Raw genomic sequence first — 18,473 nt, 5'->3', positions numbered from 1 at the left:
CCCACAAACAAACAACACATATCCTCGGAAAGCTTAGCTTATTGAGACCTTAACCATGGCCTCTATGCGTAGGTGGGATGAATATTTAATGATTTATGAATCGAAAAAGGGGCGCTAGTTCAGAAGGTTTTTTTGTTGTTGTTTGAGCAAGGTAGTACCGAATGAAGCTAGAGAGACTTACTCATTTTTATCCATAGCCTACCTCTGTTATGTGTCCTGTCTCAAAGACTAAGTTTAAAGCCTTTTTCACTCGCTGATAGTTTTGAAAAGATTAACTTGGGAACACGTCTCCACATGAGGCTGCAGGAGAGCACGAACAGACCGTTAGCTACTATGTTAGCACAGCAGGTCAACTCCATACAACAGACTGAATAAGCACAGTAAATGTCCAAAACATGAAATCAGCAGTAAATTTACTAAATTCAAGCTTATAGAAGACAAACCAAACATTTCCCTTACCTTAGTCCATTTAAATCGCGGCCATCTTTGCTCTCTGTGAGTCTCTGCAGCAGCAGACTGCGAAGCCAATCACGGTGCAGGAGCCTCCCAGACTGACGTCGAGAGCAGCAAATCACTGAGCAGAACATCACGAAAGCGCTAAACCAATGAACTGTGCTAAATTTGTGTGTGAATATCCGGTTTTTGTGTATGAAAACCAAATGGCGCCAAAATTTTTCCGTGTGTATGACTTTGTGTGTGAGACACAAAAAAGTTAGATTTCCGTACTTGTCAGGACATGTCGAGAAAAAGCACGAGGCGCTTACTGGCATCGTCTGTAATGCGTCTACGCTGCTCGACTTATCGGGACACTTGAGGTGTCCCCATAATCCGGTGGTGTCCTGGTAATGTCGGTACGTAAACCGATGAAATGACCCGATAATCCGGTCGCACCAACACACACACACACACACACACACACACACACACACACACACACACACACACACACACATTTCATTGTAAAACAACTTTTTAGAGGCTACATGTGATGTAGACTTTACAAAGATAGCACAATAAGTACCCATCAGAAACCACAGTCATGGGTTATCGCTTCAGGACACTGACATGATGTTCTCTGGATCAATTTGTTTATGACACTTTGAAGACTGAAATAAAACCCTTTCTTAGACATCATGTCAGCACCACTCATTTTGTTTCTAGCTAAATATTCCCATTTCAACACATTGCGTCTTTAATATAATTTAGTTGGTTGACTTATATATTTAAAAAATCAGTACAGTTCAGGTGTGTTAAAAATAAATTCTGTGAAAAACAGAAACTGCTTTTGCATTAGGTTGTAAAAAGGTTTGATTCTGGTGTAAAGTTTGTCATTTTATATGGAGATGTGGGGAATGTAACTTTTGGAGATAGCATTTCCCAGCCCTTGAATAAACTTCAGTTATAAACACATTGCATTGGCTAATTTCTCTGCCCTGGATGTTTCCACTTGGCTTGGAGAAGCTGAAAGGAGCCATGGAGCATAAAAAATTGAGCTTTGTACCACAGCACAAGTGGACTTAGGAGGTGACATTCTTTCTTAAAGAGGGGTTATTGTGCTTTCATTTAGGGTTTTATCTGCCCTTCTGGTATCCTCATAGCAGCTTTGCATAATAAAAAATATCCATATTTTTCACATGTTCTCTGATATATTTTGGTGCTTTAGGATTTTTCTGTCTCAGATGTTTTGTTTTTGCTTCCTGCTCCGCAAACAGCCTTCTCTTCAGTTGGGCTGCCCTCTGTATTTCTGTTTGGGGAAAAATACTGGATTAATGTAATTTGATAGATAAGTATTTACAGTGCTTAACAAAGTTATGAGACCACCACACAGTCAATGGTTTTTGCTTCTGTCTATCTAAATGAAAAGTTCACAAGTGATAACCAATTTTGTTTTTAAATCTTTCTGTAATGGTTTTGTAGTCATTGTGTGTAAGCTCTTTATGAAAATGATATCTTTAATGCTAAAATATAATTACTGTTTTATGTGAGTTTTCAAAAACTGTTTTAGAAGAGTCCAGGAAAAAAAACCTAAAGAACGTTACTATTTTCTGATTGCCAAAATATAATTATTTAATTCCATCCCTGAACAGATAAATGTGTTTTAGTTGTTGTTTGTTATTCTTGATTAATTTAAGACTTTTCAGAGAATTTTAGTGTGCTGGCTCAGATTTGGGAATAAAATAATAAATTCAGTTTGAAACCCTTGTTCAAATAATGAAACGAAGGAAAATCACTGAAAAAGAAAGTATTTTAAAGAAAGCACTTTTTGTTGCTAGATGGTTTTCTTTAGGATCTGATTGGCTGTTGGGGAAAACCATTTGATCACATTTATTTGGATTGCTATATGTATATCTATGGGCATACCTCAGTGTTTGAGGCCCCCTCCTCCAACATATCATAAACCAGTAGATCTGTATGAGATGACCTCATCATTTCAGCAAGTATCATGAAGATCTCATCTTATATATAGAACAGAAAGTTTTGAGACATTTACAGACAGAATCTGGATTTTTTAAATTTCTTTTTTACACAGAGTATGGATACTGGGTTGGAAAATAGTATACAGATTTCGAATGAATATCCAGAAAGAATAATACTCCTCTTTAAATATTTTAGTTTTTTTCTACCCATCACTGTTATTAAGCATAATATTTTGTCTATTTGGCCATTTTGAATTTTCAAGTTGATCTGTTCCTCATCAGCCTTTGTATCAGGATTCAATTCCACTTAGCAACAGATACAAGCCACAGCTGCCGTGTACATCTGTTGGTGACGTCAGATAGCTCGCTCGAGCTTTACTTCGTACGTAATCAACACGCGACTCCTGTGCTGAACGCGCCATTCGCACAGGCGTGTGTTACTCTCTTCATCACATTAACACTGAAACAACCTCAGCAGCTACTGTTAACAGGCTGTTTTATCTTCACCGTCAGTCTTTTAGGTGAGTCCGGTTTTGTGTGTCTCTCCAAACCTCTGCTTGAGAAAAAATGACGATAACATGAACATTGTTGTACCATTGCCTCTCCTAAAAGTTTAGCCTGACAGCTAACTTAAAGCTAGCTTTGGTGTCTGAGATATGAACGGCTAGAATTATGGGTATTGCCGTTATATTGGCGAATGAGCTGCTATGTTCTCTATTTCCACCATGACCATAGTTAATATACAGAGAGGGCCACTAGCCTTGACTACGAAAATCATTTACAGTTCGGGATAATTAATACAAAATGTTCAATGGTGCATTTGCTGTTTCCATGAACCCCCATACTAATGATTCCAAATTGGTATCAGCTGTTCCGTGAAAATAACCTTATTTTACACATATTTTAGGACGGATTTTTGATATGCTTCATTTGGTTTTCTGTCTGAAAGCTTGTGAGCGCAAATAGCCCTAACGTAAACGTTTTATTATATTTAAAAAGGGCAGGGTAAAGGATTAATTAGCTCTAAAAGAATTGATCTTGGTCGAATCATAGATTAACGTTTTGTCTGTAGAGCTAACGTAAATGCTATTTGCGTTTAGTGTTAATTAAAAGGCAAACGTATGCTCCCGCTTCCTTCTACAAAATCCCAACAGTGATTTTTTCCCCTTCAACATTTTCATGGCAGACTCAAAACATCTCACGTCCAGTGATTACAGTTGACAGGACCCAACACGTTGTCCAGGTGACAGGGCCGTTCACTCAAGCTAACGTAGCTAGCATATGCGTGTAAGCTACCTGTTACAAAATGTACATAGTTATCTTGTTAGTATCAAGCAAGTCGCGTTGCACCTTTGCATATAGAGGATGTAGAAGTCGTACTGATATGACAAGAGGGAGATTTGTGTATAAGATCTTCTTTAAATTTGGCCCACGATACAGGCCGTGTGCATCGTGTGAAGGAGTAGATGTAAACAATGCAATCAGTAATGTCTCAGTTCCCTTTGGCTGCTCTGTTTCCATCACCGTTAGTCAGTATGCCGGCTCATTAGCACACAAGACTACCTGTACTGCAAGGGTTAAACTTTTTCATCACCAACACCGCGGATTAATCGTTCTGAAGGTCTCTGCTTGTCTTTGTAATCTCTCTTTTAAGCTGCTATACACCAAGTTCTATCACAGTACCTATCATTCTATTTAAGGTTTCGATCTCACTGCAGACAGATCAGATCTTTAGCACGGATTATCTGTGCTTCACACTTGAGCGATTGGATCAGATTTGTGTGCTACACCTTATGGACATTTGCTGATAGCATAACGACCCAGGGGGTCTGAAACAAGGTGGGCTTGGCTTGGACACCTCCTTTCACAACAAAATTATGAACAAGGTATCTCCACTATCACCACACCCATCAACACATGCTGACGAGTTTTTGGTACAAAGCCCCTCTGGTTATAAGTTGTTTTCTTTTTTGTCTTCTAACTGTAAGAGTCTCTGATGTTTTTTCTTTTCCATTAATCAGTTCTTAAACTCCCCATATCCAATACTGTGTTTTGTTTGATGGTTACTTCATGCAGCATTTTCAGTTTCATAGAGTTCTGTAGCTTTCAGCTTTTGTGGGTTTTTCCTCTTTGAATCTATTAATTTTAATAAATCTGTGACTTTGTAAAAAGATGACTGCCTGTTTAAAACTTAAACAACAAAAACATTTTGTCTTCACTGTATCTAAAAACACCAAACTGCTTAAAGTTGTTAGAATACATTTATCAATAAGTGTAAGAATAGCTTTTCTTTGTAAGATTGAAGCTTGCTTTATTAAACCCATTTTTGTCCAAGCTTGTGAAAATTGGCTTAAAATGAATAGTTCAAATAAATGGAGTTGCTATGGGTGTTATATCACCAACCCATTTAACACTAGATTCCACAATCGTTGGACAGTAAGTTGTTACATTTACTTTATTTCAGTCATGGTTCTTTAAAATTTTTTAACAGATTTTAATAACTTAATGAGAATAGGATTCAATACATACTTTTTGAGTGGTTATGATGTGCAAACAGGAAGATGAATATGATAAGAATTAGAGCTGAAACGATTCCTCGAATGATTCGAGGTACTCGATTACAAAAAATACTCGAGTAATTTTCTCCGCCTCGAGGAATCGTTTAATTTTTAAAAAGATCAAAGAGTGGTATTTCAAATAGAGCTAAGGCCATATTAAGAGAGTGTTTAGACCCCTCAAGATACCTCTTATACAAAATAGCAACTAGCAACAAATCTAGCTTATTTTCTGGAGTTAAGAGACTAATGGGTCATTCTACGAAACAGGTGCCATTTGGGTCCGCAACATTTGATGAGATGTACAAGGCACAAAAAATGTGTCAAAGTGTGTTTACAAATTTTGGAGCTACCAAAGCGAGTGCTCTTATTGACATGCTGTATCAGAAAATTCTATTTCCTAAAGAGAAAAATTTTCATTTGATAAACAACTGCTCTTTAACTAAACAAAAATGTATTTTATCCAATTACTTGATTAATTGATGGGATTTTCAGGAGAATAGACGAATACTAAAATATTTGATAGCTGCAGCCTAATAAGAATAGCTCACGCTGGAAAAATACATTATTGAAAGGTATCACTAATCTGCATTTTGATGTTTGGGCCAGAATGGCATTTTTATTTTAAGTTTTGGTCTAATTCAAAATCACATTTTGACACTAAAGTGGGACATTGTTTGAAATATCTGTGACCTTACAAACACTTGTCTTTGACTTTGGCACGGAAAGCATCTCCATCATTTGGGTAACAGCTGGTGAGGATGAGAAAAAACAGTTTGAGCCTGAGTGCAAAGACATCCTCTCTACTGGATTGAAATAGTTCATCTTGTCATCGGTAATGGAAAATGAGAGAAACCCCTTTAAATCAATATTCAGCCTTGAAAATGTCAGACATTTACGTTTATTTTGGCCTTGAGCTCAGGATGCATCACTAATTCTGAAACCACCCATCCATTATCTCTACTGCTGATATCTTTCAGGGTTGCGGGTGGCTAGACTCAATCCCATTACTATCACTGGGTGAGAAGCAGGGTTCACCCCAGGTAGTTCACCAGCCTATCACAGGCTGATACATACTCAGACAAGACACACTCACAATTAAGAGACACCAATTCACCTTACACTTGAGTGAGAAAGCCAGATTGCCCTGCACATACATATGTGGAGCATTTAAATCCCACATAAAAAGGCTGCAGATAATGTTTGAACCAATGTTACAGCTGCAGACTTATTAGGATTTCTTAAGCCGGATATGAGATAAATTATGTTTGTGGTTCCCGAAACATATTCCTAAAAAAATTGAAGTATGTATGTAGTTGCTGTTATTGCTGGGGTTTTGCTCGACACAAAACAATCCAAGAAGTTCAAAGAGAGAAAAAGAAAAGTCTGACGGCCACTTGAAGTAAAAATGTCCCTCATTAATCTCACAAAGACAAGGTACTACTTCATCCGTGATTGCTCCAGTTAATAAAAAAATAAATCCCCACAGAGCTGTGACATAAGGATTTGTTACTGAGTGAATAATTCATGAGCTGTTTATTAAATCATCAGTCTGTATGTGACAATGCTGTGTCACTGGGTTCCTATGTGGAGATTGAAAACATCTCTCTGTGAACATGGTGCTGAGTATCCACTTCCAGACAGTAGATGGCAGCCTTGCTGTGTTATAACAGGTTTATTTCACTCACAGCAACATTTTGTGTAGGGCTTCCTGCAAGTTTTAAATATCCTCACTTTCTTAAAATAATTGCCTGAGACATTTTTTGACAAAACAATTTTTTTTTACCTTAATTGACTCCTTACGAAATATAGCTGAGTTTTTTGTGTTTTCTTAAGTAACTTGAAAAATCAACAAGACTTTTCTTTTATGAAAGCAACGATATGCTGCCTGTCAAATCTTATATTTGTCATTAGTTAACCTGCTCTAAAACTTCTGTGGAAATGCTGATCTCAGAGTTGAAAGTTGTAGTTCCTCATACAGGTCTGTTGAAAGGGATGTTTTGGTCAATTAGTGTATTCCTTTTTGAGTCTCAGGGCTGACTGACTCAGGGTTTGTCATTTGAAACACCCTTAACACCTTTAGACCTGTGAGGCTAAGGTGCCTTAAAACTATCAAAAATTTAGACAAGGTCTTTCCAAGGTAATGTTGACTGCCAGTCTTTTTATCATGTGTGTTTTCTTTAAACCCAAAAGGATTTGCTTTTGCTTGATGTATAATAAAAATGGCAGAGGAAGGATAAAGAGAGACACAAAAGCAGATTCCTTGTTCTGACATTTTTGGTAGGTGTTATTTCACTGCCTCAGCTGTCGTTTGCTGTCTTCCTTGTGGGGAAACTATTTTAAAAGATGACGTTTTTTCTTTTTTCTTCCCAGGAAGAACTTTTCACAACTCTTGTCTGTTTCTGCCTTCCTCCCTCCCTCCCTCTTCTCCCCCAGCAGATATATCCAGCTATGGATATAGACGGTGCCAGTTCAGTGGTGCTGCAGGCCTTAACCCAAGCTACCAGTCAGGACACAGCTGTGCTGAAGCCTGCAGAGGAGCAGCTCCGGCAATGGGAGACTCAGCCAGGCTTCTATTCTGTCCTTCTGGTGAGGGGTGATAAATCCGATTCAGTTGATACAATCAAACCATACTGGTGGATATATAAATGAACTGATGTTAATAAGAGACAAACAGTTGGATTTAGGCTTAATTTGCATATATGTTTTGGTGTCTAAGGAACCTAATTTTTCAGGGTAGATTAATTCTTTAACAGAATGGCACTTGACAGTTCATCTTGTAATTCCTTTTAGTTTTGGAGATTGACTCACAATATTTACAAATTTATAATCCCATATAATAATAGTATAAAGCCTCATCCTCAGATTTTGGAGTAGAGAATTTTAAACTAATACTGGTTCCAGTTCAAGTTAGTATTGGTATCTGCTGATACCAAAGCCCAGGTATTGATCTCTTACAAAGTTGAACTGATGCATCTCTTTTTTCATGCTGGGACATCTTCCTCCCTCCCCCTCACTTTCACCGTACATTTACCACAAAGCCTGTGTGACCCTTGAAGGATTACACCGATCTTTTATCAAACATGTTTGTGTACTGTCTCAGTCTGGCTTCGAAGAGAGGATGGATTTTAGTGCTATCTGCAAGCATTCAGCAGAGAAATTGGTTCTGGATGTGTTCCACCCAGCTAAGCGCAAATATGTTTTTCCATTCTTAGGAAAAAAATGATGTTTAATATTATGATAATTAGATTTTAGAAAAGACAGAATGCAGTCTCCTGTTAAAATTAAAGGAGATTTAAAAATACATTTTTAAGGAGAATAAGTTTGTCTGACTTCTCTGATCAAAACAGTCTAAATTTGGAACCCAGTTTCCTGACTTGAAAAGCTCAGCCTAAGCTCATTGTTTTTTAATCATTTAAGTGTCAGTGGACCAGACACATAGCATGCTGCAATATTTCATGTGCTCCTGACAAAATCTGGTTTATGCCTTCTGTTTTATAGCTGCTGTTGTTCTTGGTCCATAAAAATTAAACCAAAGGTGTGCAGCGTCTGATTTAATTCTGTAGAGTTATGTGTCTGTGCATCAGTACAAAGATGATAAAAGGATGGGTTACAGCACTAAATCAGGTGTCAGTTATGCCAGTTAAATTTAAGCTCAGCTGATGGATGTAATAAAGTTTTGTGGCAGTGGCAGGTTTTTTCTTGAATTTATGCTGAAGAGTCTTGTTAATGCTGCTGAGCTCCCATGATACAACAGGGGGATGTTTTCTATCTGTGTTAAAACAAATATAAAAACTAAACCTCCGCTTTAAGTGTTTTCTCCTCATACTGAAAATACAGGAGCCCAGACTCCGGTTATTTTATACGACTGTGCTGCTCTCTGGGGAGCTCCTGCCTTTGCTGTGAATAACAAAATGACTTTGAGAACACTTTGAAAGAACTCGAACAGATTTTTTGGGTTGTAGCTGCAATTTTACACCTGTGACCGAGAAAGAAATAAATGTGTCCAACAGAGGTTACATTTGCATGCTCTGCTTTAAAATGTATAACTGGCCCTGCAAGTTTAGCTCACGACATAAAATGTTGGTCACTATAGTTCAAATGTTGAGCTAAATTATTCTTTATGTCCTTAATATAGCCCGTGGGAGTTCATTAAAGCAATGTCAGCTAAGCATCTTTTTGTCTCCCCTCACAGAATATCTTCAATAACCACATGCTGGATGTGAACGTCAGGTGGCTGGCTGTGCTCTACTTCAAAAATGGCATTGACAGATACTGGAGGAGAGTAGCACCTCAGTGAGTGCCTGCTAGTGTCTTCTTGTTCCACATTTGCTGTCAGCCTTATTCTCTGCCTGTTCCATCCCAGGCGTTTTCTGCTTCTTGTTCTTCTCTCTTCCAGTGACTGTCTTTTTTTCTGCGTCCTCATTGTCTACTTCTACTGTCTCCTCCTACTGTCTCTATTCATCATTCCTAATCTCTCCGCCTTCTCCAAGGCCTTGTCGTTCTTCTAAGATCGTTTTAGTCACAGATTAGTATGTAGTTGCATTTTTTATTCTTTTGCTCCATCGTCATTGCTTTCATTTTCTCTATTGTCTTTTCTTTCACTAGTTATAGCTTACGTCTGTAGTTCTGTTTCTGTCGCTTTTCACAGCTTTTACCTCTCATGCTAATTTATTCAAACCATTATGCTCTGATTTTCAGTTTATTCTTTTGTGTCCCATTGGTCTGGTAGTAGATCCGCTTTGGCTATTCAAAGCCTTTGGTCTGTCTTTGGGTGTCTTTTGTTGGATTTGAATTGAACCTACTCTTAAACTTTTAGGACAGCAGTTGGCCAGAGGTAATAAGTTCTGCTCAGCACTCTGAAGCCCCTCTTTGACCACTTCACAATCCTGCTTTTTTGCTCTTTCTCTCTGAAGTTTGCCTCTCTTACCAAAGTAGTTTCTCTCTCTTCAGTAGTTCACTAAACTATTAGAGTGCTGAGCAAGGGGTTCTGTTTTTTTTGTGCTGTTTGTGTGATTGGCTGTGAACCGTAGTCATTAATCCAGAGGTTGGTTAGTCTGTGGAATAGAACAAAGCTGGTGGTGGCACTATACGAAGCATGGGGTGCAATTAGCATTTATATTTGGATATAACTTCTGTTACTGGATGACTTTTAACTGAGCTTATTTTAACTTATCATAAGAAAATGAAAACTCAACTTGCTGCAGCTTTGCTAAAAACAAGGGTAGAAATGCACATGGAGGAGTCCATTTATTTTTTGTTGTATTATTATTTAGAGATCTGTGAAAATTCTGCCCAAATGATGACTACAGCTATTCTTAGTGCAGAGTTGTGCTGCCTCACCTTTGGTGCTGAGGGGGTTATTTCAGTTTAATGGAGCCATCATTAACATTATTAGTTGCACCTGTCCTTTTATGTTCGCCAAGTCAAAAGGGCTGCTGTGAAAAAAGGTCAATTGCTTTTTCATAACTTCAAAAACTTCCTCTCATGACTTTTAATTAATGCCATCCAGAACTTTACCGGGGCCAGCCATTTGTCCGTAATGCATTCTGTAAATCATGCATAAACTCCAATAAAGCATTTCAAGAAATGAATAAGAAACTGTACAATTAGAAAAAGGAAATACGCAATACCTTATTGTAATCCTTATCATTTTTTGCAGCTGATCTTGTGTCTTTTCTTAATTTTCAGCCTTTTTTATGTCTGCTTTACTTTCATTCTGTGTTTCTAGTTTTTAGTTTAAAAGATGTTCTTTGCAGTAAGTTATTAAGATTCACTTTAGGATTTTCCCATAAAGCCATTGATCCATTTTTGTCTACAGTGGCATTCCTCTTTGATTATATATATTTGTCTTAGGTGACATTTGTCTTTGTAAAATTTAATACGTATGTGCAGGGTTTCCTTGTGGCACAAATGCATATATTTGATTCTTTAGACCTCCCCGTGCATAAGATGTATAATAACCTCTGCCAAGGAGGTTATGTTTTTGGGAGAGTTTGTCTGTTTGTGTGTTTGTATGTAAACAACATAATTTTAAAAGTTACAAACAGATCTTGATGAAATTTTCAGGAAATGTTCAAAATGGGATAAGGAAGTGGTTACATTTTGAGGTGATCAAGTTTACTGTCTGGATCCAGGACTTTTTTAAAGGATTCCTTATCATTGTGAGTTAGGGCTGTTTTCACCATATGTGTATATAACTCCACGATAAATAGTCAGATTGCTTTGCAAAAGAATACAACACAAGGTCATGATAATTTCTGACAGATGTAAAAGTACAATCCAGATCCTGGCAATATTCTGGATACTAAGATCTGGAATATGAAATATGTACTGGGTCATCATAATTTTAACACTGTTTGGTAACGAATTATTGTACAAACCTGCAACTAACACCAAATTGTAGCAGACAGTCTGCTGAAAGGGAATACAAAATTAAATTAACACTTGTGTTTTGTGTGGCGATCACAATATGCTTGGTGGTGATCTGTGCTCTCTGAGTGATTTTCTAGTTTTTTTTCCAGTTATTAATAATAATTATCAAACAGGTAAGGTTTTAATGTTAAACAAGATAAAATGTTGAAGTGAACACATATTTGCAAATGCTTAGTATTGAGAAGTTTACCTTTGCAACTTTAAAGAGGTTTCTTTCTACTGAACTGTTACGCCTTGCTCACATTGGCTCCGGTATGGTTGCAGTCCAGATACGGTGTGGATTTTCCGCAAGCTGCCACTCACATCAGCTCCAGATAGAAGCTGCAGCTGGCTCCGGTGCTGGGTACGGAAAGGGCACTCGCGAGAGGAGGAGCTCACGTGGGTTCACGTTTTTGTCTGGACTTGCTTTATTCTTATAAGGATGGGATGTGTCATGTAAAATGGGATAACTTTCCACTTCAAGGATGAGTCTCTCGTCGTCCCTTGTTCTCAAAATGCGACTTCACGTCACCGGGTGTGATGTAATGTTACATTTACTACTAGTACAAAGAAGAGTCAAGTTACATTAGTTTGTTCACTGATTTTATTTTAAAAACAACGGATCTTCATGCCACCAGGCAATTCACTTCCTGTATAGCTCGTCATATTTCATTCAGCTTGATGCAGACCCTCTCCGGCGTCCGGAAAAAAATAGACTTCATGCGGATTCTTTCCGTAGTGCCGTACGGCTCCCGAACCCGGACTCGCACCACACGGGGCTAATGTGAGCCTACAACAGTGATTTTAATGATACGGATTACATGCGGAAGCCGCACTGGACCCGCACCAGATTCAGTGTGAGCCTGGGGTTAACCTTCGCATCACTACAAATTGCTTAAAAGATCACATGGGTTATGATAACTTATTGTGTTGTACATTTAATTTTCTACTCCTATCGACACTTTATTTGGATCATATAACAAAAATGAAAGAATGTGAGCTTTTTCTCTTTCTTTCTTATATGAAAACAGCTTTATCCTCTCATCTTAATATCTTTTTGGATTTTCATACCCCTGTCATCAGTTCAGCTTGATACTTTTGCCTGCAAATCAAAACACGTCTCAGGTACACAGTAAATTCTGTTAATATATGGTTTAATCTCTAATCGGTATTTCTTTAAAGCCTACCTCTGGGCCTCGGCTTCACCCCAAATCTGAGTGTTGTAAATCTTGTTTCCCTAATTCACAATGTTCCCCCTGGTAATTTGTCTTCCACCCGAATCTGTTCTCTGTGCTCAAGGTCACAGTCTGATTTATTCCATACATCAAACACTCTCCCACTCCATCGACAAGTAGCAGGACCAGGGTGCATTTGGGTACATTTTATTTTTTTATACAGAGCCTGTCACTCTGTTGCATACGAAAGTTTTCCTGTTCACAAAAATGTAGTCATGTTGAGGACTACAAGATGTGAGTTAGGGGAGAGGAGGGAGTTTATCCAAAGCTTACTGATTAAATCAGGCAGCTGGCAGGTCCTGCACTCTGGTGTGTCGTACAGGGATTTAAATGATCCCATAAAAACTTGGCAGATTGATGCCATATTCATATCTTAACCATATTAAAGTTTTAGAGTTGTTGTCCAGAGTTTGAAATTAAATTATAAGGAGTCTATTAGGATATGAGCTGCGCCAACAACGCCCGGCAGACTGGCACGCTTTTGTCACAATGCGACATGATGGCTTTGGCTTAGCAGCACCTTGAAGTCAGATGGTCACTGGTTCAAGAAGTGGCTCAGAACTTGAACATGTAGTTCCCTTTGTGTTGTGTGTCCTTGTGGGAAAAAAGTGAAGTTTGAACATTTTCTGTCACATCACACAGGTAGTGTTAGAAAACGTGTTTACTGGCATTTAGTGATTTGCTCCATTTTTTGTAGATCTGTTGTAGTGAGCCGTTGACGTATTTGGACCTTTAACACTTTTTTGCCTTTTATCTGGAGTCCAAGTGTGTTTCCTTGTGTTACCCTGTGGCAGGTCTCTAGATGATTTGTGCTCTGCTGCCACATCAATGTAGATCAACTGAGACATGATGACACTAATGTTTGTAACTGACTTGTCTGTAGCTATCTGAGTTTACCTTTGATTATTGGCAAGATATATTGTTAAACATTCAACTAAGCAGGATTAAGGAAAAGACATTTATCTTAGACCTTTTTTTTTGAAGTTTCATTCACATTCCGTCAAACTGATGAACTTCCCATATCATTGAAATTAACAGCACACTGCATGAACCCAATGCACTTACGTAATTCCACTCTTTTAAGCTCAGTTATTGATCCTTCCGCTTCTTCTAATCACCCCACTTTTTTCTTATAGTGCTTTAACAGAAGAGGAGAAGACATCGCTGCGTGCTGGTCTTATTACAAACTTCAATGAACCTGTTAATCAGGTGAGTAACACCTCCCATTAGGGAAAATATTGCCAATTAAGCCAACTAATCTTGAATATTGTAGGTCTCCTAAATACCAAATGATGAACAGGTGAAGTTTTCCAGTTTGGTCCTGATGTGTCAGAAATGACAGGACAGTCTATAGAGCAGGAAACATGGTGAGAGTATGGAATGACATGCAGAAAAGGTGCCACAGGTTAGATTCAAATCCTGGCCTCAATGGCTAGCCTTACGGACCCACAACCTAGACTACAAGGCTACACTGCCTCCCCAAGATCTAGAGACTTTTTGAAGAAGTGTTTGCTACGGGCCTGCAAGCTTAGCCCCTCTGATTGGTAGAGCCCCCACATAAACTAATTTTTATAGGATGGATTACAGGATGCTGGTCCGTCTGTCACCTTCTATACTGTCATCTTTGCTCATTGGCCTTTGTCATTGTTGTCTCGCTGCCCTCTACTGGTCTGGAGTCAAAGTGCACTTATTATTATTTTTTCTCCATACGTTACATTTGCCTGGTTTGTACGTTCTTCGCTGGACTTCACTCTCTGAAAACAGAGGCAACATCAGTGTAGTTTCAGTAATTGTAGGTTCCAAGAACTTCCGACTGAAAAGTCATTCCAGTGAAAAACATTTCTGAGAGGCAGTTCTTTTCGCATTGTTTGGAGAAGAATGAAACATAACAAATATTTTCAGAATATCTCTATGAGTTGAACATTTGGTCCTGTGTGAACACGGAGGATAGCTCTGACTGTTGGCCTTCAGTCCTGGATCCTGCAGGGCTACACATCCCAAAGGGAGAGGGATCCAACATCAGGACTGATTGCATCCATATGGCAAGCAATGCAAGCAATTCAAACCCCATATGTCTCACCAGTCTCAGCCCGTTTATGTCAAATCAAGGTTCCAGGAGTAGTTGTGCATGCTTTTACAGATGAGTGTGGTTTGGATGAGTAACACTGAGAAAAGTTTGTCAGTCCCAAAAACTTTTGTCACCTCGCCTGGCTTCTTTCAGACCAAATGACTCATTGATAATTTGAAATTTATTTAGCAATTATTCTGAGAAGTAAATCAATTTTAACAAGATATTTATGTCTGAAGTTTGTTGAAGCATGCACTCTTGTATAGACAGTGGAATAAATTCTCATTTTCTTGCTTCTTACTTATTAAAGCTATAAAACAATGATGTAGATTAAAGGAGTTGAAGTGAACATAATGCCATTGTGATTACATCTTTGTAATGCCAATACATTTTAGGCTATATAAATAGATTTTTTGAAATGAATCTGCCATTACAAAAAACAACAACAAAACTTGTTGATCTCTCAGAAATTTCACTACTTTTTCTTACATTACTGATAATTCAGTGTCATGTATGAATAGAGTGTTTTCCACAGTCAGAAACAGGTGAAGCTTTGTTACTCACAGTTTATCACATTACAGATCGATATCACTGCCCAGCACAGATTTAAAAATGATTGTAAAGTGGCAGCAACTCTGCAAAACTTTCTCAACTAAAGCTGGATGTAATAAAGAGTAGAACTCATTGCTGGGCTGGATTAAATTCGATTGAGTGCACATAATAAACTGGAATCTGTTTGAGTACATCTGTTGTTACCACCAGGCACCAGACCCATGTGATGTACATCTGCCCATTCAAACAGATGTTTATGCAAATACTATATTTGTCTCAAAAGCGTGTATTCAAACAGGATGCATGACCCATCGCTTTCCAATGAAACTAACTGTAGGTGTACGTGGTGAGTGGGGGAACACATCCATCAAAGCTAGTAGTCAAATGGTAGCACAGCTGTCAGTCGTTTGTTAAACAGCGCTCACCAACTGCTGGGCCATAAAGTGTCCTTATCAGTCGGGACACTCGACCTCTGCAATTATGTTGAATGATTAAGTGTCAAACTCTCAGTCAATGTGAAAGAAAAGGGCAGTTTTATATTTTGATTGCTCAGCAAGTACACGTTGTACACTGTCAATAAATATGACAAGTGAATGCATGACAAGGTCATGTGACACACTCAATACTAAGCATAATCCAAGAAGTGTAATCTGTGAATATGCGCGTAATGAAATGCACACCTTAACAATAAAGTGTGCTCCAATTGCTCCATACATTATGATGTTGTAATTATTTCTGTCCTTTGCATCAAAAGCACGGGTAAGATATATCTGAGACATTGTGTTTTTGGGAGCATTCCAGAATGTTCTGGATGCCCATCAACTTTCATTTGTTGCAACCACCTTCTGCTGCGTCTGTGCTCTGCCTCTGGTCATTTTTATTTCCTCTCTGTGTTCCTTCTACAGATAGCAACCCAGATTGCAGTACTGATAGCCAAGGTGGCCCGTCTGGACTGCCCCAGGCAGTGGCCAGAGCTCATTCCTATTCTGCTCGAGTCCGTGAAGGGTCAGGATGGCCTGCAGCAGCACCGAGCACTCCTAACCTTCTATCATGTCACCAAAACCCTTGCGTCCAAACGACTGGCACAGGACAGGCGGCTTTTCCAGGACGTGAGTTCAGAGCTTTCGCTCTTTTATCTTATTTTTTCAGCTACTTATAGCTTTGTAACAGAACGTTGCTTATTCTAACCCCAAAGTTTGTCATTATATCTCTGTGTCTGCTTTGTTTCTACTTTTCCAATACAATAGCTGAGCAGAACTACTCAAAGGTGGATTTAGGAAAAATACAACTTAAACATCCTCTGATCAGGAATATTTTAATTGTAAGGTTATCTTGACAATGTTATATTTCAGTTTCATATTTCTCCTGAAGGAGATGCTGTTTACCTGCTTTATACGACATGTCAAATAAGAGCTTGTGGCAGACGGGTTCTCTGTGCATACTGGGGGTTCCACTTTCATGCTTGACCTGAGCTTGATTGACATGTGTGGGAATAGACATGTTTGTGTGTCTGGTTATATGTGCAAAAAGAGATTGTGTAAGAGGGAAGGCTGTTTGTGTGAGGTAATACTTCTTTCAAAAAGGCAGTGAATCAAAGCGAGTTGTCTTCATCTTTGCCATCCCCTGTATTCAGGAAATAAGACTTGAAAAGAGTGGCTGTCTTAAAAAGACTTAAGGGAAGGCACTGTGTTTATTACTTGAAGACACATGACTAAACCTTTAGTCTCTTTTATCACTGGCACAGGCTCACCCTGCCTCTTCCTGACAGACCAAACAAAATAATGCCAAGTATACTTTGGTAATAGTTAATATACCGGGGGAACACTTGGGTAATAAAATGATCAAACAGGCCAGTAGAGAGGGAAAAGGACAGTGACAGAGAGACAAGTGGAAATAATTAGCACTGACTGAGATCAAATAGTTGGACATTATGTAAAGGCTTCCTCTACGCCAAAACATGTGCCCTTAGGCAATAAGAGGAACAAAGGCAGCCTGAGCCCCATTAAACAGTACATTTTTCAAATGAATCACTGATGACTTTGACGCTAAATGGTCCATGCTAAGCACCCCCTGCCCTGTCACGACACCACCAGCTTGGTTGGCCGGCATTTGTGCACACACACCGCTCATTGTGAAGACGTGACACACAGAGGACAATGCAGCAGTGTTTAGCTCAGCTCCAGCCAGGTGGGCTTGACTTGGGTCGGAGTGTTTTTGATGATTACTGCACTCAACCCAACTTTATTTATGTGGCACCTTACATCAGACATGCAGCTCTTAGTGCCAGAGTGTAAAAATAAACTCAAAACAATGGACGTAGTTTGAACAGATGCCTGCAGGACCTGGTGTGAGTCCCGACATTATAGATGACAGCTATTTGCAATAAAGGAGCTTGTACCCTTTCAGCTGCTTGCACCATAGGTACAGAACAAGACAGCTAGTACATTAGTGTGATTGTGGGCGGACAAACAACAAGGGCATTGATTGGCTGGCCGACCACCTTCAGCCCATGACTCATCTACAGTAACACAAACACTGAAGCCCCTCTTTGACAATACTCAAATACCAAGAGTTTTGAGTTTCTTTGTTATGTTTTTTAAAAGAGAAAGAAAGAGGACTTTTATTATCGAGAGGAAGTGAAGTCCAAAGTTTTGGGACATGACAACTGAAAGCGCTCTGGCCAGTGCTTGTGTGGGGCACAGAAGGAACATTTTGAATAAAACAGCTAAGTCACTGATATCTGATGTATGGAGTCCTTTTTAAGCTTTAAAACAAGCAACAGACCTCTAAAATAACTTTAAAGAAAAAAAGTGTTGCTGCTCATAAGTTCAAAATGTCAGTTGTTGGTTGTTTTCTGCCTTTGTCTCTTTGTGTGTATTTTACTTTGCAAGTTGTTTGAATAGTTTGCTTCAAAAGCACAAGAGCTCGAGTGTTTTTATGCCTTCTTTTCAAAGTTATTCCACCAAATTCCAAATATATTTGAAGAAAAACTCACAGGAATACAGTTTTACATCACGACATAACAGAACTTGTGCTTTCTGATTAGTCACTGGTTACCAAAACATTCCCTCTGACATTTATTCAAAGTCTACACATTGTCAGCGAAGTACCTCTTCATGTCTGAGCCTACTCTTACACCTTCCATGTTTACACTATTTCTTTTTCACTCTATGTAGTACTACCGTACTGTTTACATAAGCACTGTAGACGTGCGTGTAGGTGTTTAAGTGTG

General features: G+C 38.7%; 1 protein-coding gene across 1 annotated transcript in view; it reads left to right on the top strand.

Annotated features, from left to right (window-relative positions):
• The first annotated feature begins 2,785 nt into the window (after positions 1-2,785).
• Positions 2,786-18,473, top strand: part of ipo11 (importin 11) — a 135,677-nt gene continuing 119,989 nt past the window's right edge. Inside the window, exons 1-5 of the mRNA XM_074670879.1 lie at positions 2,786-2,938; positions 7,412-7,561; positions 9,168-9,268; positions 13,758-13,830; positions 16,147-16,350. Coding sequence (XP_074526980.1) covers positions 7,424-7,561; positions 9,168-9,268; positions 13,758-13,830; positions 16,147-16,350 — 516 coding nt within the window. The 5' untranslated portion in view covers positions 2,786-2,938; positions 7,412-7,423. The remainder of the gene's footprint in view (positions 2,939-7,411; positions 7,562-9,167; positions 9,269-13,757; positions 13,831-16,146; positions 16,351-18,473) is intronic.

Source organism: Halichoeres trimaculatus, unplaced genomic scaffold (genome assembly GCF_033239565.1).
Source record: "Halichoeres trimaculatus isolate MK-OKI-2021-1 unplaced genomic scaffold, fHalTri1.1 fHalTri1_scaffold_5, whole genome shotgun sequence".
NCBI lineage: Eukaryota > Metazoa > Chordata > Actinopteri > Labriformes > Labridae > Halichoeres > Halichoeres trimaculatus.
This window is presented reverse-complemented; position numbering and strand designations above follow the sequence as displayed.